The 25,753-nt window shown below is 52.1% G+C and overlaps 1 protein-coding gene across 1 annotated transcript in view; it reads left to right on the top strand.

Annotated features, from left to right (window-relative positions):
* CRACR2A (calcium release activated channel regulator 2A) overlaps nucleotides 1-18,558 on the top strand; it is a 125,283-nt gene extending 106,725 nt beyond the window's left edge. Inside the window, 5 exon segments of the mRNA XM_036864731.1 lie at nucleotides 4,933-5,014; nucleotides 5,118-5,232; nucleotides 11,221-11,322; nucleotides 13,472-13,548; nucleotides 15,033-18,558. Of these exon segments, the coding sequence (XP_036720626.1) occupies nucleotides 4,933-5,014; nucleotides 5,118-5,232; nucleotides 11,221-11,322; nucleotides 13,472-13,548; nucleotides 15,033-15,117 (461 nt within the window). The 3' untranslated portion in view covers nucleotides 15,118-18,558.
* Nucleotides 18,559-25,753: the final 7,195 nt, after the last annotated feature.

The raw sequence follows: 25,753 nt of genomic DNA, 5'->3' as shown, positions 1-25,753 counted from the left end.
GAGTTCTCGGCCCTGGGCTGGACCCCAACCCACCTCTGGGAAGGGGCGGCTGTGAGAAGGGTGCCCAGGGAGGGACTTGGAGCCCCGTGGGAGGGGCCGAAGGCTTGGCTGGTAGGTGAGGCCCCCCTCTGCCTGGTGCTCCACGGGGATGGGACCACAAACGGTTCCTATGCCCAAGATGAGGGGCTCTGAAGTTGGCAAAGATGGACTTCTGGCCCTTTGTCCCCTCTCTGAGCCTGTCTGTCTTCAGTCATCCCTTCCCCACTTTGTGTGTGTGTGTGTGTGTGTGCGCGCATGCACACTCGTGTAGACGGGCAGGATGGAGGACAGTGCCCTGGGGGCTTCTTTTACCCATCAGGTTTCCTCCTCCTGCATCCCGGGCCTGCTGGGTGACAGCGGGAGTCCATTGTGGACGCTCGTTAAGCTCAGCTACTAATAGCTGATCAGGGCTTCATGCGCCTCCATTATTATCTCGGGCAATTCTGTATTTAGATAGGAGCCTTTGCCCCTTCACCCAGAGGTGCTCCTTGCATTGGAGTATGTGGTTAAGACCCAAGGGCATATTGACCTTTTAGTTTCTACCAAGGTGAATCACTCGAGCAAAAAACACAGTGAATCCTTTGGGTGCCTTCTATGTGCCATTTAACCATGCTAGGTCAATTATATTAAAAATACATTGATATGATCTGAATATTTCCCATGGGTTTTGATATTTATCATTTCCATCTGTCTTCCCAACAACCCTGAAAGGCAAGCATTGCTATCAGCCCAATGGACAGACCAAGACACTGAGGCCCAGAGAGGTCCAGAGGCGGGTCCTCATTCCCATCAGCTGGTTGGTGCTGATACTGGTCCCGACCCAACCCCACATGCACCCCTGCTGTCCCAGCCCACTGTCTCCCTAACAGTATTGTGCTGTGCGTGCTCAGAGCCCAATTTCTGCCACAGGAGGCGGACAGAGGCTGGCACAGGCAGGGGAGGCTGCTAAGGTCCAGTGGGGCATCGGAAGTCCCGGACCTTCATCTCAGCTCTGCCACTGACCAGCTGTGTGACCTCGGGAGAAGGTGTTTCCTTTTCGGCTTCAGTCTTTCCTCACCTGAAAAAAATGAGAGATCTGAACCGGGCCAGCCAAGACTGCTTCCAAGCCCAGGGCTCTGTCCAGACCACCTCTGACCCCTGGAGGTCTCACAAGCTGGCCCTCCAAGACAATCCGAGACAAACTTTCCTGCCCCAGAGCCTGCCTGGGGAGAGTCTGGTCTCTTCCTCCAGGATAACCTGAACGGGCCCTTCCTTCCAACTTTCTTCCTACAGATGGGTCTCTTCCCACGACTGTAGGCGCCCTGTTCTTACTGCTGAGCCTTTGCAGTTTCCAAATCCAGAGCCCCCTCCTGCCCCACCCAGAGACTGGGCGCATCCCAAGGTGAAGAATCGGGACTCTGATGGGAAGACGGCCCAGAAGAGCCTGGCCTCATGCGGCCGGAAGGGATGGCTAGGAGTGACCCCCGTGTGCCGAGTGTGGTGACACAGGAAGCAGCGGCTGCAGAGCTGGACTGGCCCGCCCTGGAGCGTTCCATGGGGTGGCCACAGAACCACCCCTGAGGTCACAGCTCGGGCACAGGCTGTGGGAGCAGGGGAGGGATGCCGCAGCCCCCAGGGGCGGCCCTCCGGCGGTGCACATGATGCCTCTCCTGTTGGTAAAATCAGGGAATCGGGGTCTGCTTACACCTCCAACTGGTGCCCCCGAGATGGAAAGCTCTGAAAAAGAGAAAATCAGACTAATTTGCACTCCCCAGGAGGCCAATTATGGAAACACCTACAATTTAGGAAGGGGAAAAATATCAAAGTTTCCAAATCTGGAACGCCCTTCATCGAGCTGTGCAAAACGAGCCAGAGCAGCAGCTGGAATTAGCCTCCCCGGCACACGTGTCAGGGAGCTGATGTCACACCAGCCGCCTGGAAGATGCTCCCTTTAAAGACACAGATGAGCCACCGAGTCCTGGGCTCAAGCAGGCCAACCCCGGTCAAGCACAGCAGCCCTGGGCCCTCAGCACAGCACCAGCAGGGGCGCGGTGGTGCCTTAAAGCTCTCCTCCGTCACCGAAGGGCCTTCCTGATCGCCCAGCCCCTCATGAGCACGTGACCTGTCCTCCACCTTCGGCTTGTGCGTGGTGTGGCTTCCATGATGCAACAGTTTGTCTTGGGGCGCCCCTGCCTTCCCCACCTTAGCACCAGCGGATCCCTTGTAAAGCAGGTGTGTGGGCCCTGCGGGTGTCCTGGAGACGTCAAACGATGGCTCTTGCAGAACGTTGGAGCTCATTTTGTCAATGAGAAGAGTGGCTGCCAGCGGCTAAGGCTCTAGAACCCCGGACTCTGAGTCCAGAGCTCTTCCTGAGGCCCCGCCTTGGGTCATGGCCCTGCTTTAAACCACGGCCCACGGCCCGAGGTGTTTCTTCTGCCCTCTCCTGGGCACCAGTCCGTTTCCATCCCTCTCCTCGACTCCACAGAGGAATCCCGAGAGCTTCCCCTCCGGGACATCGCGCTGGCACTCCCCGCTCCCAAGCCCTCCTGCTTGGAATGACCTGTCCTGTCCAGAAAGGTGAACGCCGCCCTTCCTGGGGTCCATCACCCACAGCTCTGACCCACACATCCCACACACAGGACACTCCACGGTGATGGGGCCCCCGAGGTCCAGTCCTCACTCAGGAGCCACTGAGGTTGCAAGTCGGGGGTCACCTCCACGTGTTTGCCGAACGCTACAGCTGGACGTAAAATCATGGACACCCAACTTCCCTCCAGCACCCCCGTCACACCTCAGTTTACAGATGGGGAAAGCAAAGCCTCCCAGATGGGGTGAAGTCACGTCGTCAAGGTCACACAGCTGGTCAGAGGCAGGACTGAGGCAGGAACGTGGGGTCTGGGCTCCCGGACCGTTGGAACGGGTGCAGGGGGGGTCTCAGAAGTCCCTCTGGTACCTAATCACTCTGTGCAGCCTCTCCTGCTGGACTCTGACTCCCCGTGTCATCCCAAACCCCATGCATCCCTTGGGCTTGTTCGTCTGCTTCCCGGCCTGCGGGTCTGAGGCTGCAGGGAGGGCTACCTCGTGGACCAGCGGGGACTCGCCAAGCTCCTGGTCCACCGAGCTCCCTGCAGGACAAGCTCCCCGTCCTCCAGCAGAGCGATTACCAGTGAGGTCGAGGGACCCAGCCGTCCCTCCACCACCTGCCTTTCCCTCAGAGAGAGGGCTTATCCTCGGGGGCTTCAGATCAGGCCCCGAAGGTGTGATGACCGCGGCTGGCTTTCCCCTGGGTTGTTATTAGGCTGTGGGCAGCCCCCCGGCCTCCCAGAGCACCGATGGGGGAAGCCCTACCGCTTTAGCTAAGAAAACACCCTTGGGTTTGGTTCCCATCTGTTCTGATGGGAGCATTTAGCCTTGGACTTTCTAGGTGAAACGAAGCTGCCAGGGGCCCCGTGCCCAGGGTACTGCTATGAAAAGAGCAGTGAGCCTCAGAACTGGGTTTGCAACTCGCTGAGGCTGCTGACCAGCTTGGGCAAGGCTGGGCTCCTGCTTCCTTATCCTTCTACAGTTTGGGAAGAGAAGGGAGGTGCACGTGTGTGCATGTGTGAGTATGGGTACGTGTGTGTGTGCGCGTGTGTGTGCAGATAGCAACCTGCACGTGGCTGTCCCAGGGGAGCGCGGTGAAGAGGGAGAGATGGCACATGGAAACTGGGGATACCAAGCATTCTACCAATGGGACACGTCCCTCTTTTCGTTACCCAGACACGCGCATCCTCTCTCTGACTCTCTTCTGTGAGCCCAGGGCTTCTGTAGTCCTGCTAACATTGTAGGAGCAGATGACCCTCCCATCTCTCCTCCCCTGCCCGGCCCCTCACACACTCGCCTTTGCCTGGAGACCGTGGCAGGGATGCCCTTTTCCATCAACTGCCTCTTTGTTGTCTGTCTGTCAGTCTGTCTGTCTGTCTCTATCTGGCCAGGCTGCTGTTGCTGTCCCCTGAGCCCTCCAGAGTAAGGACCCCAGAGGCTGGGCCTTTTAGAGGTGGGGAGGGGATGCCCTCTGGTTCCAAGATCTGATGCCTTAAGGGGGAAAAAACGTTTTAAAACCTGGTTGAGCATCTGTGAACATTCTCACAGGGTGTAGGAGGGAGGAATGTTTGTTATCAAAGCACCTACATTTAGGTCCTCTGTCTGAGGGCTGCTGTGGGGTCCACAGTACATCTCCCTGCCCTGCACCCCCTCTCTGGGATCCATGACTCCAGGTAGGGTCACAGCTTCAGAGGGAGGATTGCAAGTGGCCTGATGGCTGGGATTAGGAGCTCTGATTCCATCTCTAAGGAGGATTTGCCTCTGATTCCCTCCCCCACCCCTTTCCTTCTCTTCCGTCCCTCCCTCCACCTGCCAAGCCCTCCCCTCCTGCTCCTCTCCTCCACCTACCTTCGCCTCACCACAATGGGAGTCTGAGAGTGTGATCCATCCCCCAGGGATATTCGGATTTTACTATGGGAACTTTGAAAAGGGTTCTAGGGAGAAAGAAGAAAAGGGAGGGAGGGAGGAAGGAATCTGAGGACAGTCTTTCTGTTGCTCCATCTTCCCAAGGAGGGAGTAAATGATGATTCTTTGCGTTGGTAGATTGCTTTTCCGTATGTGATCTCATTTGATCCCTAAAGAGGGTCTGGATTACACTGCAGTGAAAAGCCTGCGGTTCAGAGAGGCTCCGTGACTGTATCAAGGTCCCACAGCCGGTCAGCGGCAGAGACAGGACCAGAACCCAGGTCCCGGGCCTCCCCGCCCAATGCTCTGTCCCGGCCCACATCACCCGTCAGGAGATGCAGGGGGAGGGCCGCCCCTCGGGCTGATGGGATTCCAGGCTGGGGCGTGGCTTCCGGACTTGGACATGATGCTCGGCTCCCCCCGCAGGCATCGATTACCGCGTGAAGACCGTGTGCGTGGACGACTCGCGAGTGGCCCTGCAGCTGTGGGACACGGCGGGGCAGGAGAGGTGAGGACACCCCCCCTCCCCGGTAACCCCGCCTCTCCTCTCCCCGCGGGGACGGGCTGTGGCGGCAGAGGAGGCCGCGCACGTGACCCGGCCCTTCGCGCAGGTATCGCTGCATCACCCGGCAGTTCTTCCGCAAGGCCGACGGCGTCGTCGTCATGTACGATCTCACAGCCAGACAGTCCTTCGTGGCCGTGCGGCCGTGGCTGAGCAGCGTGGAGGTGAGCTGGGGGCCTCCGGGCGGCCCCTCTTCCTGGGCCCGCTGCCCTCTCTGGACACCTGACTCACACCCCACCTTCTCCGGGAAGAAACCGGTTCAGGCGTCCATGCGTCAGTCCACCCAAGTGCCCGGCACCAGGCTGGTTACTGGGGACCCAAAGGTGAACACGAGAGGTGCGGTCCCTGCCCTCATGGGGGGAGGGCAGATAGGGAGGGACGACTGTATACTAGAGCTGGGAAGAGGCAATGCAAATAGTCTGGGATTAGTAGGGATGGATGGAGAGAAACTTACAGAACTACGCTTTCTGCCATTAGTAGGGGGCTGTAGTTTCTAAGGCCCCTGTTTTGCAGAGAGCCTGGGATCTAGCCAGGAAGTGAAACGTCTGGTTGAATTTGAAGGTGGTGGTGGAGGTGAAGAAATGTCAGGGGGTCATCATTGCAGCTTGAAGCATGAGTTTGGCCATTCTGCAGGAAGCTGGGTCGAGCACTGCGTGACTGGCCTGTTCCTGCCCGGGGTAGGGCCGAGAAGCATCGCCTGAGCCACTCCCCAGTGGAAGCTGAGATGGCAGATCCGTCTGTGGTTAACTCAGATTATCCATATGCGGATGGGGCTTCTCTGTATAATTTGTAGTTTGCGTTTTCCTGCTTTAAAATTTTAGCAGAAGGTACAGGTACATTTTAAATGATGATTCCAAACTTAGATGAACATCAGGATCACTTGTGAAGCTTTCAAACAAAACAGACACCAGGGCCCAAAGAGAATGATTCAGGTCCTGGAAATCCAAACAACAAAAAAACCAAAAAAAGCAAAAGTCCCCCAGGTGGTTTTGTTTCTCAGCCACCATGGTTTCCAGCCTAAACAAGTGCTTCTCAAACTCTAATATGCATGAAGCATCTCCTGGAGACCTGGTTAAAATACAGATCCTGGGTCAGCAGGTGTGGGCTGGGGCCTGAGATTCTGCATTTCTAACAAGTTCTAACAAGCCAATGCTGCTGGTCCAGGGACCACACTTTGAGAAGCAAGATTCTAAATCCTTTTCAAAGATGTTTGTGTTCCTTCACCAAGAATTTGCGGGGCACGACCCACGTGCCCAGCCCGCGCCACGCGCTCTGGAGGACTCAGTGTGATGCACTGATGCAGCGGCCCCAGGGTTCTGCGAGCAGGTGTGTCAGGTGGGGTTGTGTGTTGAGGATACGGAGCCGTGGCATCATAAATGCAGTTGTTCTCAAGATTCTTGAAAAGCGAAGTCGTTATGCCTTGGCAACCAGCCGTCAGAGACGTCAGGTGATAGATTAAAATTTGACACCTTATTGGATTGGAGGGGAACTGAAAATAATCAGCACTTGATGTTTGTGGCGCACTTTGAATTTCCATAGCACTCCCAGTGTTTCGCCTTGCCGGGAGAAGGGAGGGTGGAGGGGGAGCTTTAATAACAGGCTTTGGGTTCGGAAGCCTTATTATTAAGTGAATCGTGGCAAGCTGTTCCCAGCGCCCCTTCCCCCATCAACCTGAAAAGCTGTACCCAAGGAAAGGGCTGAAATTGCCACGGATTATACACGGCAAAGACTGACTCCTAGGTTGTGTCGGGCAGGAACAGCTGCTGGGGAGGCGTGGAGTTCCCTGCAAAGGACATTTTAATCGTCCCAGCCTAGCCACCGCCTGGCCGTGAAGCATGGGCCAGTCACTCCATGAAGGGGTGGACCAAAGGGTCTGGAAGGTTCCTCCTGGCCCCCGCATTCTATAGGGGCTGGCACTTGACCCTCTGGGGGGCCGGGATGGAGCAAGTGTGTGTGGATGAGAGAACCCTGCCAGCCCAGAGGGAACCAAATGCCTTGGGCACAAGAGAAGGGGCGACTGCTCTGCTTTATGAGGTGTCCTGCCCCACACCCCCTCCTCTCCCACCTTGGCACCTTTACCTGGCCCGCAGGCCTCCTGCAGAAAAGACCCAAGCGGGGCCCAGACACACTCTGTGCTGATTCTCCCGCCATTTAGCTTTCCTGTACACTTCCAGGAAATCAAAGCAGTTAGACCTTCCTACCAACTCAGCATCCCCCACCCTCCTGACCACCAAATCTCTGCTGCGTGGTACTGGTTTAACCAGTCCCATCTAGAGGAGAAACTGGTCAGGCTCTAAGGGCCCCATGTTTAGACCGTGAGGCACCCTGGACATCTGAAGACGTTGGGGCCTGTATCAGGTAGAGAAGTTAGGATATGGTACAAGCCCGATGGGCTGGTATTTCTCCCGAATCCAGATGTTTGGTCCGCAATATCTGCAGTCCTGGCGTGTTAACATCTCGTTTGGCTCTTTCTGTCATCCCAAGAGCACTGTCCTGTTAGGCCTATGCATCAAGGAAGTGGCATCGGACCCAAGTCATCAACCAGCAAGGCCAGTGCCTCTGAGCCAGAAAAAAGCCAGGGAGATTAATCTCACATAGCCTCTTGTTTTATAGCTCTGCAGCTTTCCTCTCCCTTCCTGGGTGGCTGACTGGCTCTCACTCTGTGATCTTTGTCACCGGTGACAATGTACAGCACACGGCAAAAAATAGCAGTTTGATTTTTTTTTTTTTCCCACGTTCCAAGTTGAGCTCAAAGTGCTGGCAGTTGAGAACGAACTACGCAAATAAATCTTGTTTTGACTCATCGTCCAGGGGGGCGGATAAATATGGAAACCCCCAAGATATAATTTTGCAGTCATTTTCTTCTGAGCATAAATGCATGCTTTAATGTGCTGAGAAATTTTTTTGTTCTGCCTCTGGAGAAATAGCAGCACTCGCCTGGCTAAGTGCTTTTTCTTGCCTCCCAGCAAATAGGTATTCACACACACACGCACACGCACACACATACACACGCACACATACGCACACACACACACACACATACACACACACACGTACACACACACACTGCAACCAACCAAATGCAACAGCTGCACGTCCTGAGCTGAAAGCCAACCCTTGCTCTGAGTTGACAGCTCCTGTAAGTGAAAATCAGAGACGGGGAATCTTTTGAATTTCAACAAGTCTGTCTTCCAAGAAGTTCAAGTTCAGAGAAGGGTAACTGAAGTGGCGGAAGGCGGAGAGGCTAGAGGGAGGACAGAAGCCAGCTCTGGAGCCCACCTCACAGCTCAGGGAAGAGAGGAGGGATCCGGGTGGGTCCCACAGAGAGACGTGGCAGAGCCGGACAGAGCCTGGGCCTCCTGCACAGAGACTGTGGCCAGCCCGGGAGCTGCCCTCCGACTGGTCCCTCTGACCTGGTGTGCCCATGGGACTTTAGCAACACCTATAAAAATGTCTGCAGACATTGCGTGGCCTTAGACTTAGTCACCAAAGGAGGTGCCCTTTGGACTTTTAAAAGTAAGTGTGGCTTCATCTGGTGGATAATTATGAGCCTCTTTGTCCAAGCAGTGGGCAGGCCAACACCCTCGTTAAGTAGGTGAATGGTACAAAGTGTAGGCAAAAAGCTCAAGTCTCGAGGTTCAAGTCAGAGAGGACCATGAAACCACCAGCCCAGCCCCAGTGCCTCCTGTGTCGAAGGGTGACCTGGGGCCGGGGTGAGGGTGCCTGGCTGTCTGCAGTGGGTGGCACACGCCCTGGCCTTATGTGTGTTCTCACTTATTTTTGCCACGTCTTTGGAGATAGGCCTAATTCTCCTACATCAGCACAGGCCAGGGCCCTGGGAGGGGACACGAGGGGTCCAGAGAGTTTGTATAAGAGGGGAACGCTGCAAAGAACAGAAAACCACCGCTCCAGCTGGGGCCTGGGCTTTTTTTTTCCTGCTCCTTCTAAGCTCTTTTATTTTTATTTTTTTAGCCAGGAATCACTTTAGGAAGGAAGGCGGCCTCTCCTTTTCCAAGAGGCAGCCCTGCTGCTCATGGTGCAGGGCCCAGATGCTGGGCTGACTGTTCCTACCTCATCCTATCGGGTCGTTCAGGACCCGGCATCCCCTTTGCAAGGGAGGAACAAGCCATCGCCCGTAACAAGTAATACCAGATTCCAGGCTAGAACCCCACCCTGGGATTTCAAGCCTGATGCTCTTATTTTCAGAGCATTTCCATGTCAAGAAACCCCACCAGCCTTAGTCATTCCTCACACATCCATCTACAAATATCTCTCGCGCGCGTGTGCTCCAAATAGCAAGTCTTTTGGCCCATATTCCTGCTTCTTCCTCTTTTCTTCCTTTTCTGTGAAAAGCTCTTCGCACAAGTTTCCGCGGCACAGCACAGGTGGGGGACGGGGTATTCCCGGTACCCGCAGTCTGGTCAAGAGGAAGCCTCAGGGTCCACGCACGTAGCCGTCACGCACGCTTCTCACTCGCAGATAACTGGAATATGGCGAAGTCTACCCAACACATCCACCACCATGTGCATAAGTCAGTCTACTTCTGAAGGGTCAGAAGGCACTGTGAGATCTTGGGCCTCTGAGTCATCGTTACGAACGTTCATTACCATCTCACCACGAATATGTGGAAATACTGCCTTTAGAGCGTTCTGGTTAATGAGACTAAATAGCAGAGAGGTCATTGGAAATAAGAATTCAGAGGCAAGGATTAGAGAAAGGTGGCCCCGTATACTAAAGGGTGGGTCCTCATAATGCTTTGTTGGATGTTCTTTTGGATTCTCTGGGCTTTAACATTCTCATTTAATACATGAGAGGTTTTTTCACTACTGAACTGCAATAAAAATGAATGTGTAGATTGAGGAACCACGGAGGCTTCATTTCGAATGTGATGCTATTTAAACCCGAAACAGGTGACCTGTCAGATGGACCATGGACATTTATTTGACGGGGTCTAGGGTAAAGCAGCCGAACTGTTGGCGAAACTAGCCGCCGGCAGGCTTCTGGTGTCCCACGGCCTTCTCTACTTAGTGAAACAGAGCTGCAGTGCATACCTATTTATTACCAAATTATGATTAAAAGCCCCTAATTAAATATCTCACAAAGCAAAAATAACAACCTGCGTAAATGTGAACATTACCATATTGACTCACTCAGTAGCTATGCGTCCTGGGCCCTTGGGGTGCAAAGACCCTGGGGTGCAGGGACCCTGGGATATAGGGACCTTGGGTTGCAAAAACCCTAGGGTTCAGGGACCCTGGGATGTAGGGTGCAGGGACTCTGGGGTGTAGGGACCCTGGGATGCAGGGGCCCTGGGGTTCAGGGACCCTGGGATGCAGGGACCCTGGGGTGCAAAGACCCTAGGGTTCAGGGACCCTGGGTGCAGGGACCCTGGGGTGCAGGCCCCTGGCTGATATGACACAGGACACAGCCCCTGGAGGAGTAAGTAGTGTTGAGCCCTGGAATAAACCTGTTCTTCTGGCCCATGAAATACGACTGCTGTGGCCCCCGTTCTTCCGGATCAGGGCTCCTTCAGAGCCAGGACACCCAGGACAGGGGTCCCCATGGGGTGACCTCCAGGGAGGCACATGACAGTCATGTACCACGCGCTGTGGACCCAAGACCGTGAATCGGATCTGGACCCAGCCCTCGGGGAGCTACGTGCCCAGGTCAAGGCCGCCGGAGGTACACTTCTGACCGTGCAGCCCCTGGACCACCTCACAAGCCCGTTGAGCAGCTCCTTGTTCATTCTGGTCACATCGATCGAGTCTGGTCACTTGGGAACGCCCTCGGGGGCTCCGTACGGACACCTGTGGTATCAGCGTCAGCTGTGCCCTCATCCTGTTCCCAGTGCCAGCTCACGGGGAGGCTGCATGTTCCAGCCAGGACCCGAGGAGCGGGGTAAAGGGTGGTCCCTGCGCTGAGAGGGCTGGGAGGCACCCAGAGGCAGCCTTGAGCACCTTGCAGAAGCCCGGCAAACTGGGGCTCTGGGAGATGGTGGTCCCCTCTGTGCTTTGGGGTGAGTCTGTCATCACCGGCCTTTGTGGCAGCAGGGGCTTCGCAAGCTAGTTTGTGTCTTTGCAACCAGCATTTCCACCTGCCCTTCCCGGTTCTGAAGGATGCTTCTCTCAGTTGGGGGATTATCTGTTCCGCAGGAAGCTGTGGGAGACCGCATTCCCGTTCTTCTGCTGGGCAACAAAGTTGACAACAAGAAAGAGCGGGAAGTGCCGCGGGGCCTGGGAGAGCAGCTGGCCAAGGTGAGGGGCGAGCATCCCCCTGGGACAGGGAGGGACCCCGAGGGGAGTCGGGCATGTGCCCAAGAGTCGGTGTGGGAACCTTCTCTGGGAGCCCCCTGTGAAGGCAGCAAGCGGGCTGGATGGTGTCCTGGCATCGTGGGGCTGGTCCAGCTGCTGCACGTGGAACTTTCTGCAGAGAACTTGACTCAGGTGTGGGGAATTTCCCAGATTCTCTTCCTTGGAACTCAGAATTATGAATCCTCAGATAGTAGGAAGTTACTTATTTCAGTCCCCTAGCTGATCCTTGAATCCCATCATCTGTGTTTCCCTACTTGGTTGCCTTCAGGGATGAAACACTCACTACCTGTCGGGCAGCGTGCTCTTCCTTGGGCAGCTCTGTTAGAGCATCCATCCTTCCTACCAAGACTGAGCGTCCAAGCTGCAAACTCCAGATAAATTCAGGGCAGGCACTGCAAAGCTGACCGTTAAAATAAGCATCAGCCCTCTTGCCCAAGCAGGGAACCGTTGCGGCGTGATGGAAGTCAGGCAGCAACACAAGCCATGCTCGCTCCTTGGCTTCCTCTACTGCCTCAGAGTGGTTTTCGGGGAACTGTGTGTCTGGGGAGACAGGGCTTCCCAGCCCCAGGATTCCATAATTCTCAGTGTGCTTGCTCCAGACAGGGACTCAGGACCTCAGAGGCTAGGAAGGCAGGCACAGGTGGTGAAACTCAAGGGAAAAAGGAGGAAGAAAGGCCCGCAGCTGCACGTCCACGGGCTGCATCCACATTTCCCAGCCCAAGGAGCTCTGAGCACAAAGGCTTTTGCATTGCGTTTGGCAGAAAAAACCTGACCGGAACCGATGTGAGGCTATTTATGGGTTTTGTTTACCTCACTTTGAACAAATATTCAAATATTTCACTGAAGAATTATTAATATATTTGATTATAGCGTGCTATCCCAGATCCACAGAGGCTATTATATAATATACATTATAGACAAGTGTTCGCTTTATAAAACTCAAAAATTCTGGATTCCAAAATACATCTGGATCCAAGGTTTTTGATTAAGGAACTGCAGACCTGTGTTTTTAGTTTATCATCCCATTTTCTTTTCTTTTCTTTCTTTCTTTCTTTTTCTTTCTTTCTTTCTTTCTTTCTCACTTTCTCTCTTTCTCTCTTCCTTTCTAGTGAAAAAAAAACCTGTGGCTCCGAGAAGTTAAGTGATTTATTCAAATTATCACCCGGCCCCAGGGGTGGGGTCGGGACTCGAAGCTGGAAGGCAAATCACGTCTCCCAGTTCTAGGTCCTGTGTGCTACCCGCACCCACACAGAGCCTTCATCCTTCCACAGATGGAAGGGGAGTCAGGGCCAACCGAGGTGTGCAGGGACCAGACTGGGTGAAGGCAGAGGATGGAGCTGGGCCAGCGTTCGCGGGGCCTCCTGATCTGCAACCACAGAAGTGTCTGCACTCAGCTACCCGACCCCCCAGGGCTCATGCCAGATGCCATTAGCATTGTCATTAAGGAAGCAGGAAACCTGTTAATGGGAGTGATAAGCGGAATAAGATGGGCCTTGGCCACGACACCCCTACCTCCACTCTCACCGTCCAGCTTCGGCCTAGCAAAGTGATGGACAATTGTCCTGTGGCGCCAGTGCGGACGGCATGGGCAGCCGGAGTATTAATTAACTGGTGTATGAATTAACTGTGCCCGTGTCCTGGGGAAAGCAGGCTGCCGGGAGCCCCGCTGTGACCTGAACAGGCCCACCCGCCGTTTGTACCCTCCTGAGCCTCAGTTTCCCTGCCTGTAAAGTGGGACGGATGTTGCCCACCCTGGCCTCTGTGTCTCGGCCTGCATCACAGGCTGGTGTGAAAAGAAAGGAGCCCGTACATCCCGGACAGCAATTCCAGAAAGTGTAAAACACGAAGGCAGCAGTGTAGGTCCTGTTGTTTTATAGTTGTTACGGCTCCCCTGAGAGATAGTTCCAGAACCTACATCAGTCAGGGAGCACAAGGGACAGAAATCAACCTGGTACAGAGTGGGGAGGGGACGACACAAGGAAGTGAGGGTGTGGTAAGTGCAGAGGGGCATTCTCCCACACCCCCCATGACTCCCTCCAGCTCCCCCTCCCGCCCCATATTCTCCTTCATGCCCTCTGTTGTCTGATTCCAGAAGCACAACCTGATCTTCTACGAATGCAGTGCCTATTCCGGTTACAACACCCAAGAGTCCGTGCTCCATCTGGCCAGGTAAAGAGACACCACTGAGCCGGTCCCTCTGTCCATCTGAGCCGTCTGGGTAGAGCGGCTGGAGGCCTAGGCCTTTGTGTGGGACCCCAGGGGTGAGGGACAGCCCTCCGAAACACAGTGACAAAAAGAAAGCCTCCTTGACTGTCACCCCGCCCACCCCCCAACTACAGTCTTCTTTTTTTTTTTTTTGTCAAAATCCATTACCTATTTTTTTTTTTTAACATCTTTATTGGAGTATAATTGCTTTACAACGGTGCAGTCTTCTTCTGAGCGTTAAAGGCTGCCTTTTTCCCAGGGATCCTCTTTTTAAATGCAAATGCTCCTGGGAAAGGTCAGATCAGAGGCCCCTCAATGCTGGCTAATATTTTAGCAGGGATTAGTTGGCAGCCAGCTGGGTTATACTGTGGGCTCCTGGGGGAGGGAGAGGGGGACCCAAGGAGAGGGGCTGCGATGGGGGACGCAGAGGCACCCAAGAGGACAGCACTCAAGAGACCGGTCCCGTAAGCCTCTGCCTGCACTGAGAGTAAGGAAACAGAACCACACAAGCCCCATTTCAGTCCTTGGGCAATTCACTCATTCATCCGTCTAGGCATCCGTCCACCTCTCCTTCCGTCTGTCCATTCATCCCTCCCTCCATCCATCCCTCCATCCGTCTATCCATCCGTCCAGCCGGCAAATACTGACTAGTGCTCATCTTGCACTCAGCCTTCGTCTTGGGGCATCTAAAAAATATTTTTATTTGAGTAACTAAGAGCCCAGGACAACTTCTTCAATGCACTGGAGACGTGGTGGAGTTATGGAAGACCTAGGGAGTTACGGGGAAAATTCTAGGGTTTTCTCTGCCACTGATTCCCGGGGCAAGTCACCCTGCCTTTCTGAGCTTTGCCCCCAGCAAAGGAACACCCATCGTACTTTCCCTGCCCACTCGAGGGTTGTTGTGAAAATCAGAAGACATGCTTCAGGTGAAAGCTCTTGGAAAGTATAAAGCAGGGATAAGATACTTAATGCTATTTTTAATCCTTCGCCTCTTATAGTTAATCTGGAGCTGTGCTCATGCGGGAAGCCCCACCATAAAGTTAATCTCCAATAAATATAATTTTTGAGCCTCTGCTGTGTGCTGGGTACTGTGATAGGCTACAGAGACAAAAGATACAGTCTCTGCCGTCAGCCCCTCACCCTCTGCTGAGGGAGCCAGCACAGAAGCAGTGCATTACACCCGGTGATGGGGCTAGAACGGAGAAAGGATCCAAGTGCTATCAGAGCATCAGGAGAGACTTCCTGGAGGAGGTGTTATGAAGGACCCATATTGACTACACTCTGGCTTTACAAATTATAGTCGTGCACCTGTGCTCGCCGGGGGAGACTTGGAGGACTCTCTCTGATGCTCTGGGGAGGCTGGGTCCCTCCTCGTGACCCAGATGGCCTGTAACCTGAGGTGCCTAGCAGCTCCTCTGCTGCTGACACTCTACCTTCCCCTCTCCCAGGATCCTCAAGGAACAAGAAGACACAGTGAGGGACGACACCGTTCAGATTGACCGCCCCGCCAAGAAGAAAGCCTGCTGCGGCTGATACAGGCCCCCTAGGACTCCCACCCAGGCCTGAGGCCACGAGGCCTACCCTGCCTCCTGCACAGATGCCCTCACCAAGGCCCACCCAGACCTTTATCCTTGTCAGCGATGTCCCCCACCCCAAAGGAAGGAAAACACAGCCCGTCAGGAAAGCTGCTCTTGGAGCATCTTGGGGTCTTTCTCCCCCTTCTCTGTGTAGACCCAGTTGCCTATTCCTTTCTTTTTTCTCCCCCCAGCTTGGTTTCCTGGGGAAACAACAGATGAGCTTTTCCAGAAAAGCCACCACGTGCCTTTCCCACCTCCCTTCTCGCCCCCTGCCCTTAGGAGCCTCGGCACTGAGGTTGCCATGGCAACTGAGCAAGGCAGACTTGCTGCTTCCTGTAGGCCGAAGACACAGCACTGGGGCAGCTGGTCTGGCCTTGGAGCCTGTTCTCTGGATGGCAGTGGGATACCCTTGGCATGTGCTTCGTGGACGTTGAGACGCCCGCGGGTGTTGAGAAAAGCACACTGGGGCACCTGCATCCTGTCCCACCCTCTCCCCCCAGTGGTCCTGCTCCTTCCCAAGCTTCTGGGCCCCTCCTCTCTCAGCAGCCACTGTTCCTCCAGTATTTGTCCCCTTGGGGTCTCTGGAGCCATGCCTTGCAAAAACCACAGCCTTTGCTCCCCGCCGGCCACCCAGACCCCTGACGCCAAGGTGGAGTGTGGGCGATAAATGTACGCCTGGGGTCAGGGAGTGGGCTTACTAACTGCTTAACTTTGACTAGGAGATGAAAAGAAAACCAGGGCAACAAAACCATCTGTTGCTAAACAGAGAGGCCATGTCTGAGGGTATAAATAAGTATATATAGCTATGTAAAAGCCATTTTCTAAATGTTTCTCAAAATAGCTCTTCAAAATTTGTACATGATGATTAACAGGGTAGATTGACAGGCAGGCAGGGAGGCCCAACACCAGGTCCACAGCTACTGATTTCACTTTATGTTACTTTTTTCTAGAAGGCTCTATTTTTTTTTTTTAAAGTGTGGCTGTGATGTTGACATTTTGCTGGGGTTTGAGCGTGAACAGAGGGTAGCTGTCGGCCTTGGCACCCCTGTGAGGGCCCCGGCACAGGGCACTTGGATGGAGGGGACTGATCTGGGCCCGTGTGTGGGCCCGTCCACTAGGTGGTGAGGTCCCAACCCCTGGCAGCGCTCCAGCGTCACTGGCTGGTGTCCAGGGGGTTGGCGCGGGCACTCTTGCCCTGGCTGGGAGCTTGGATGCAATGATCATAAATATCACTGCCGATGACCATTCTAGGGCTAGACCCAGGCCCCCTGTAGGAAATTGGGGGGTGTCCATGTGCGGTGGGGCATGCAGGAAGGAAGGGAGCAGGAAGTATCCACAGGCCTCCAAGAAGATGATTCAAGACACCTGCACACAGCCAGCCCGACCGCGGGGCGGGAGGGAGAGCCACCGGCCAGAGCTCCCAAGGGTATTCCTGTGGCCTCCTGCCCAAACCAGCCTCAGGGTCAGAGCCCATGGGCTGCCGCCGTGTGCAGACTTTCTCTCTCGTCCAGCCTGTGTAGGCCCCTGGGAGCCCACAGAGGTGGGGACAAAAGCCAGCACTGAGCACCAGGAGGGGCCCAGAATCTTGGGTACGCCTGCTCCCTCCCGGGCCCCCGTCGCATCCGTAAAATAAGGGGTGGGCTGTTTGGTGCTTCAGGTTCTTCCTGCTCAGAGGGCTTGTGTTCACTGTCTAACTTTTGCTGGCCCCCAGTCCAGGTGTGAAGGGACCCACAGGAAGCTCCTTTCCCTAAGAGGGGGCACTGCTGATGGTCTCACTAGTGGGATGGGTCACCCAGAAGTGGCCCTCCAATGTCTGTGTGTGTGCATGTGGAGGGCAGTAGAAGAGAGGGGACAGCATGGAGAAAGTGAACAAGCTCTCCCGCTTCTGACAAAAAACAGAGATGTCAACGGGACTCATGGGGCCAGCAGGCCGTACCTGGGGCTCCCCAAGCCCACAGGTGCCTTTATCCCCAGACACTAGTCCCTGGCTTGGGTTTCGAGCAGGGTGAGCTGACCCTAGTGCCTGGCCTTCCAGCATGTTGGGTAAATCCCCACGAACCCTCAAAGATCCAGGCAGAAAGAGGGGCAGGAAGGGTCGTTAGGCCTCTGCTGCTTCCTTCTCCAACCCCACCTGAAAAAAAATTGGCAGAGGGGGACCTCAGAGAGACTCTCAGAAGTTCTGTGTCCCTGGGTCTCAGCTGCCCCTTCCCTCCCTATTCCTTTGAAGCAACCCCAGTGGCCGCCAGCCCGGCCCGGAGCCTAGCACAGTGTGTCAGAAAAGCCTCCTAGCTCCACCCCCTTGCTGCTGGAATGACCCTGAGCAAGTCACTTAAGCAGGTTTCCTTTCTGTCTGTAGACGGGAGGTTTCCATGTCTACCTCACAGGGATGTTTAGGTATCATGGGAGGCAGTGCATGTGAAGTGCCCAGAACACATAGGTGCTGACAAGTAGGGGCTATGGTCATTGTCAAGGTCGAGTTTCTGCCCAGACCCCTTGCCTTGCCTCAGTTTCAGATTTAGCAGCAGCTAACACTAAGCTAACGTCCTCCCGTAACTGGGAACCGCACGGACACCACCTCGTTTGTGTGCCTGCTTGTCCAGCCCGTTCCCCCGGCTTCTGAGCTTGTGTCCGGCGTTGCCTCTTGGCCCTGCCCGTCTTTGTCCTGCGGGTTTCCTGGTTTTCCAGTCGGGCCCATGCCCTACCACTCTCCCTCCCCGCCGTGGTTCTCCCGGACTCAGCCCGTTCCCGGTGCTTACCCAGGGATGCCCTGTGCTCGTCCGCATCCCTGGCCCCACACTAGCTCCCCGATTCCGATTCCTTGGGCTTCTCCCGGGTCTACAGCTGCCTTCACCCTGAGTGGCCACCACGAGCTCCATCACCAAACCAACAGCCCTGTCGCTTTGCTCCTTGTCCCACTTATTTCCCCTCACAGCCCCTCTGGGGTCTTTTCTGTTCCTCTGTGATACTCTGACTTTCTCCCACCTCTCCCCACCCTGTACTCTTTCCCCAGTGTTCATACCTCCGCCCAATCTTGGACTCCTCTCCCCCCTTCTCTCCCCCTGGCCCACAGGCGGCACCTGCATCCTCCATCATAAATGGCTCAACCCTTTGTCTCTGTCATGAGTGGTCACTGCTCCAAAGGGTCTTAAGCCAATTTCAGCTAAGGTGTTAATGCCAGTGGTGTTCAGGGCCATATTTATACTTTAACAAAGAACTCTAAAGGAGACAAAACTTTAACTCAAAGGAATAAATCCTTAGTGCTAGACTATTAAGCACCATAATGAGTCATGGGGGTCAAATATTTAGGACAGAGCTGCTTCTCCTGTACTCCTCTTAAAGATCTCAGTTTGCTTCATGGCTCTATTTCTAAGTTCCTATATATTTTTTAAAAATTTTTATTGGAATATAGTTGATTTAAAATGTTGTGTTAGTTTCTGTTATACAGCAAAGTGAATCAGTTATACATATACATATATCCACTCTTTTTTAGGTTATTTTCCCATATAGGTCTTTATAGAGTACTGAGTGAGTTCCTTATGCTATACAGTAGGTCCTTAGTAGTTATCTATTTTATATATAGTAGTGTGTATATGTCAATCCCAGTCTCCTGATTTATCCTTCCCTTGGTAACTATAAGTTTGTTTTCTACATCTGTGACTCCTTGGTAACCATAAGTTTGTGTTCTACATCTGTGACCTCTATTTCTGTTTTGTAAGTAAGTTCATTTGTACTCTTTTTTTCAGAATCCACATATAAACGATATTGTATGATATTTGTCTTTCTCTGACTTACTTCACTCACTTGTATGTTTATAATTATTATCTCTTCTTGTTGAATTGACCCTTTATCATCATAAAGTGTGCTTCTTTGTCTTTAGTCACAGTTTTTGTCTTAAAGTCTATTTTGTCTGATGTTAGTACAGCCACTCCAGCTCTTTTGGTTGATACATCTTCCGCATGATGTATCTTCTCTACCCTTTTACCTTCAACCTATTTGTGCCTTTGAATCTAAAGTGGTTCTCTTGTAGACAGCATGTAGTTGGATCATGTTTCTAAATCTTTCTTCCAATCTCTGCTTTTTAATTGGAAGTTTTATCTGTTTATATTTAATGTGATGGGTAAAGTATGATTTGTGTCAGCCATTTTGCTATTTCTTTTCTATATTTCATATGTCCTTTTTGTTCCTCTATTCCTCCACTACTGCCTTCTTTTGTTGTTTGTATTAGTTATTTTCTATTGTACAACTGTAATTCTCTTGTAATTTTATTTACTATGTATAATTTATTTGTTTTCTTGGTGGTTGCCCTGGGGGTCACCATTAATATCTCAATTTACAACAGTTTGGATTAATAATGACTTAATTCCAATAGTATAAAAAATTTGTTCCTGTATAGTTTCCATTCCCCCCTCCCTGTTATTATTATAAATTACATCTTTATACATTTTATGCCCATCAACATAGATTTGAATTTATTGCTTTATGCAGTTGTCTTTTAAGTCAGTAGAAAGGAGTTACAAACAAAAATACATTTATATCATCTTAATTTATTTATGTAATTACTTTTACCAGTGCTCTTTATTTTTTTCATGTTGATTGAAGTTGCTATTTAGTGTCCTTTTATTTCAGTAGTATTTCTTGTAGGGCAGGTCTGCTAGAGACAAACTGTCTCAATTTTGTTTATCTGGAAATGTCTTAATTTATCCTTTAGTTTTGAAAGATAGTTTTGCCAGATATAGAAGTTTTGATTGACAGGGTTTCTTCCCTTGGTCAGTACTTTGACTTTACCATCCCACTGTTTCTGGCCTCCATGGTTTCTAATGAGAAATCAGCTGTTCATCTTATTGAGGAGCCTTTGTATGTGATGAGTTGCTTCTTTCTTGCTGCTTTCAAAGTTCTTTGTCTTGGTCTTTCAGTGGTTTGATTTTGATGTGTCTAACAATAGATCCCTTTGAGTTTATCCTACTTGCAGTTCACTGAGCTTCTTGGGTGTATAAATTAATGGCTTTCATCAAATTTGGGGGGTTTTTGGTTATTATTTCTTTAAATATTATTTTTGTTCCGCTCTCCCTTTCCCTTCCTTATAGAACCTGCTTGTGCATACGTTGGCATGCTTGATGGTGTCCCACAGGTTTCTGAGGCTCTGTTCATTTTTCTTTCTTTCTTTCTTTTTTATTTGTGTTCCTCAGACTGGATAATCTCAATTGCCTTATTGTCAAGCTCACTAATTCTTTCTTCTGCCTGCTCAGATATGCTGTTGGGATCCTCTAGTGAATTTTTCATTGTACTTCTAGTGAATTTTATTATTGTACTTATCAACTCCACAATTTCTGTTTGATTCTTTTTGATAATTTCTGTCTCTTTATTGACATTCTCTACGGTGAGACATTGTTCTCACACTTTCCTTTAGTTATTTAGTCATGGTTTCCTTTAGGTCTTTGAACATATTTTAAATAGCTGGATTTAAAGTTTCAAAGACCTCACACTGGCAGCCATCTGCCCTGTGCACAAATCAAGCTCTGCTTGCCATCCCTGCTTTCTTTCTCCCACTTCACACAGTGTAGCCAGGACTCTGGTCTCATTCCTTAGCCCCATCCCAAACCTCCTCCCCAAAGTCTTTCTTCTCTTCTAGACTGGAGGAGGGACCTTAAAATCAGAAGTTGTTTAGGTCTGAGAAACCCTCCCCTCCACCTTGAGCTTTTGGCTGCCCTGCTGGAGATGAGCTCTCAAGGAGGTGTCCAGTTCCCTGGGGAAGTGAAGGGAGGCCAGCAATCCTCAGGCAGTGTTCCCCCTCCTGCCAGGAATCCAGACATTCCACAAAGCTTCACTCACAAGGGATAGGTGTGGGAAGACTGCAAATCAGAAGCTTACTTAAAAAGCAGTTTAATTACTTCAAAATAATGAAATCACAGCATATAAGCATACAAAAACCAAGACTTAGCTGTCCTGTTGCTGACTGGCCTTAGGTTTCCTGCTATTTCTCCTCCTATCATTCTGGGGAACAGAAAGTGGTTCTACAAATTCCAACCAATTCAGTCAAAATCCGTAGTCATTAGTTATTCCCTCCCTCCTTATCCTGGGGTGTGTGTTGGTGGGGTGAGGATGGAGATGGTTGGCAGGATACAGGAGCTTTCTAAACCTCCCCACTTCCTAACTATTAACGTTTCTATTAATAGACACGCTAATTATCAGCAGCAGCAGTAACAAAGAACATCATAACTCTACCCTTCACACAAATAGGGCACATAATCGAAGTGCCCTGTTTAGGAAGGACCCTGCTAGAAGTGATGGGGGTTGGGAAGCCGAATGGTGCTTGGCAGAGGACCTGAGATCAATGTGGAAACTGAGGAGTGCTCGTGAGGCTGGGCCATTTATCATCCTTGGGCAGGACTGGGTCAGGTCCAGGGACTGATCCCCTCCAAGGGCTGGGGCTTTATCAGGGCTTGGGCTCTGATCCAGAAGTGGTAATTGCAGGCCCTTGTCACAGCACCAGGAGATTCCACTCCCCAAAAATAAGGACTCCTAGGTCCAGTGAGGCCTGTGCTATCATAATGATTATGACTGCACCCATCTGACCTATAAAAATAAATACTACACATAAAAACACTGCGCTACTAAGCAAAAATGCCCAAAGAACATGGAGAGAGAGGATGGAATCTTTTTTGACTCAAAAAGAAGAATTAAAACATGTGGTGCTCAAGGGGCATAAGAATGAGTTTGGGTCATGTGACTATGGAAGTGGGGTTCAATGAGCAGGTGTAGAACTAGGTCATGGGCAGAGGGTTGGGGTGATCCAACATCCAGTCCATGGGTTGCCGGGCCGTCCTGTAAAGTTTGGGTGTGGAGCTTATTTATACACAGTGTCCACGGACCGATCCCCTGAGGGCACGAACATTCACCTCTGTCACCTCATTTTGGGCACAGTGTCTGGCCAGCAGTGTTTGCCTAAAGATCCAGTTAAGAGCAGAGCATCGTGTCTCGAGAGCAAGGCCCACCACTTGGTGGGTCACTCCGCTGGACACCTGGACCCCTGTGGCCTAGTAGACCCATGGGGTTTGCCCGCTGGCTCCAGTGTGGAGCTGCTTCCGGCTTTAACACGAAGTGCTGAGGACCGTTCCAGCTGCTGCGGTTTGATTGCCTTTCAGACAGTGTGAGGCCCATCAAAGTCTCTGTCTCATCACCCTGCAGCCGCCCCGGCTCCCGCCGGCAGCTCGACAGCTCAATCTGACTTGGGCTCCATGCCTCTGAGCATTAAAAGATACTTCCCTGCCCGGCCCTCTTCTTTCCTGGTGTGGAACCAGCCACCTTCACCCAGGCGGTGCCTCTCCCAAAGGCTTTCTCTAGCCCCTAAAGACCTGTGCAGAGGGAGAACCTACACACAAGTTTGCGGCATTGGGCAGAACCTGGACCTGCCTGATGCTCTGAGCCCCAGCTTCCCAGGCTGTAAAAGAGTTCTCTCTGCCCGACTACCCTCACCAGGCATGTGTAGGTCAAATGAGAACCCTGGGGACAGGGCTTAGTCAACTGAAAAGCTCTAGGCAAACTAGTTATCACATCTGTCTCCCGTGAAGAGACCAGAGCCAAAACACAATAGGCAAGAGAGAAAATCCCTCAAGTCTTGGTACTGGGAAAAGCTGGGGTCTCAGGCAAGAGCATTTCCCATTTCCCTAGGCTAATAAAACAAGGAAAACCTGCATTCCTCCAAGCTAGACACTTGGTCTAAGAATGCTCTGTGTCTTCCCCCTCTGCGTTGAAGGTGGACGGGGGCCCAGCATCCAGACTGCAGGCTCCCCCTGGCAGGGTTCAGGTCTCATTCACTTTTGTATTTACTAGGGCCTGGCACGTAACAGACACCGGACGGGTGGATGGGCGGATTTAAGACTTTAGCTACCAGACTCCTAATCGGACCATCTTTACCCGCGTGGTTTATGAAACACTTTCACTTTGTGATGAGGCACAAGTTCTGGCCTTGGAGGGCAGTGAGTGATGGCTGCACACACTGTTGTGAATGTACTTAATGCCTCTGAATTGTACATTTTAAAATGGTTAAAACTGTAAATGTATGCTATGTCTATTTTCCCACAATACATTTTTTGAACAACCTCTTTCACAAGCGTTTATGTTCCATGAATGAGTGAAGGATGGATCCTCTTCAATGCCACCACTGAGGCTCTAAAACACCCGCTGTTTGTCTTGGGCTGTGTCAGGAGATGAGGGAGCAGGAAAGGAAGACCAGCTTGCTGACAGCCCTTGAGCTTCAGGGCACTGAGGGGAGGAAACACCTAGAAACCCACAACTATACACTGACGCATCATAAAAACACCGTCACAACGACCCCAGGCTCCCCCCCCCGCAGGGCCCCGAGCCAGCTCCCCCAGCCCACTCTGCCGGCCTTGCTGCCCCTGCCCACCTGTGCACACCTGTCTCTTTAGGAGCTTGGCGCCTCTCCCGGGAGACAAGCTCCTGGGGATGAGGGGACCTCCATACACCGAAGGCCAACGGTAAGCGTAGCCTGGTCCCAGAGCAGGGGCCAGAGTGGGTTGAATGACAACAAAATTGAATGACAGAGTCTTTTGTCGTTCCTGGAATTTTGTTGCATTGGAAAACATGCATTCCTACAACAGGAAATATGTTAGTTTAGCACCCAGAAATGTTTTGGTTTTGCAGAGATTTATGGGGTAAGTTTATGGGAAGGAGACTAGGCACTGGTACAGAAGCACCGGGCTGGGGGAGGGAGCTGAGTAGCGTCTTCAGGGGTAAGGGGCTGACTTTGGCATCATGCCAGGAGGACAAGAGAAGAACTAGTCAACGCAGAGGATGGGGCTTTCGCGTCCTCCCAGGGAAGTTTACCCAGTGACTGCTCTCCAGCAATGGTGCAGGCTGCCACGTGAGGTACTGAGCTCTCCGACACGAGAGGCATTCAAGCAGGTGTTGAGGTTCTGCTTTAAGGAATGCAGGTGAGAAACTAGATACCATGAGTTGCCAGGCCCTCACCTCCAGCCCATGAACCCCAAGAGTCTAGGATTCTTCTGAGCTGAGATCGAAGTGAGAGTATGTAGTATAAGTGTGTGACAGGGAGTCAGGATGGGTTAAACCAGGAGGTTCCCCTGGACCAGGAGAATGTTGGGCCAGTTCACATCTCGAGTTCAGTTTCCCACTACCCCTCTCCCCTCCCCCCGAGCCTGTGTCGCCCTCCCCCAGTCAGCGGGGAAAGCACCTGCCTGAAAGCGCCCCAGAGAGCCGTGCTCCTACAGCTTCCCTGGCGCGGGGAGAGGCGCTGGATCCTCGCCAGTGTCCTGCCAGCTCCTCCACCGTGGCAAGTGAAATTACCAGCTTCATGCTGCAGATCTATTTAAATCAGCCTTTCACGTCTGATGGATTTAAAAATATGCTAGAACTCAGCATCTTGAATACAAGAAACACAAACAAGCAGATGAGGCTGCGTTTTCCTTCCTCTGTGCCAGCCCCGCCCTCCTTCCTCCCTCCCCCTCTCCTGCGCCCTCCCAGAGCAGTTTTCATTCATGAGGCCCATTTCCCCCCTCCCCACCCCTCCCCTTCTCTCAATGGCATGGAAGTCTGCAGCCTGAGCGGTGTCTGGGCGCCCCTGGGGTCTGGGTTCCCTCCTCAGCTCATAGGAGACAAGGGAGACCACCCCACGGGCATGCGGGGCGCCCTCACTCCCAGCTCAATCCCTGCCTGGCCAGGGGGTCATCTGCATTGGCCGTTGTGTGCAAATGCAGTGCCAGGCTGACCCCAGAGCTGGGTTCACCAAGCCCCCTCCTGTCCCAGATGAGGAGACTGCAGCCCACTTCCCTGGCGGTCACGGCCAGCCTTCCCAAATGTCCGCATTCTGTTTTCCAGGAAGGCTGTTTGCTCTCTCCAGAGCCCCACAGCTCCCGATAAGCCACCTGTGAACACCTCACAGGCTGCTGTCACAGCAGGGGTCACAGTCTGTGCCCAGATATTCCGGAGCCTCGGCCCACTTTGGTTGATCTAACCCAATTTTCTCCTGCTGTAATTTAAGCCATATTCCCTCTAATCTCTGAGCGTCATCGCTTTGAGGCTCGATGAGCAGACCCCGCAGCACGTCCTCCATCTACAGGTAGGCGGCCAGGATTGCAGGGATTACAGTGGTAGCATCTGGAGAGCTGCTTTCCCGGAAACGACCCACCTACCGCTCCGCCCCAGTTGCACAAGGAAGGTGAGGCTTCCAACTTGAGGTTCTCAGCTTTGGATGCCCATTGAATCACCTGGGGAGTTTTTCTTTATTTTTACTATTTATTTATTTTTGTTTATTCTCCTTTTACTTGTTTTATTTATTTTGTTATTTTAAAAAGTAATTTTAAAATAATAATTTTTTTAAAAGATAATAATATTGTGTTTCTTTTTGGGGGGTTATTGTTTGGTGTCTGTTTAGTGTTTGAAAGTGTTCCTTTAATTTTGTTATTTTACCGATAATACACTGGTGGATTATTTCTTTCAACACACTTGGTTGGTAAGTACTAAGAAAAAAAATAATACCAATCCTTGTATTATTGGACTCCCCCCACAAGAAATTCTTATTTAATTAGAAGTTAAAAGACCTTTTAAAAAAT

Source organism: Balaenoptera musculus, chromosome 10 (assembly GCF_009873245.2).
Source record: "Balaenoptera musculus isolate JJ_BM4_2016_0621 chromosome 10, mBalMus1.pri.v3, whole genome shotgun sequence".
Lineage (NCBI taxonomy): Eukaryota > Metazoa > Chordata > Mammalia > Artiodactyla > Balaenopteridae > Balaenoptera > Balaenoptera musculus.
The sequence above is the reverse complement of the archived record's forward strand: the minus strand, read 5'-3'. Positions and strand labels throughout refer to the sequence as shown.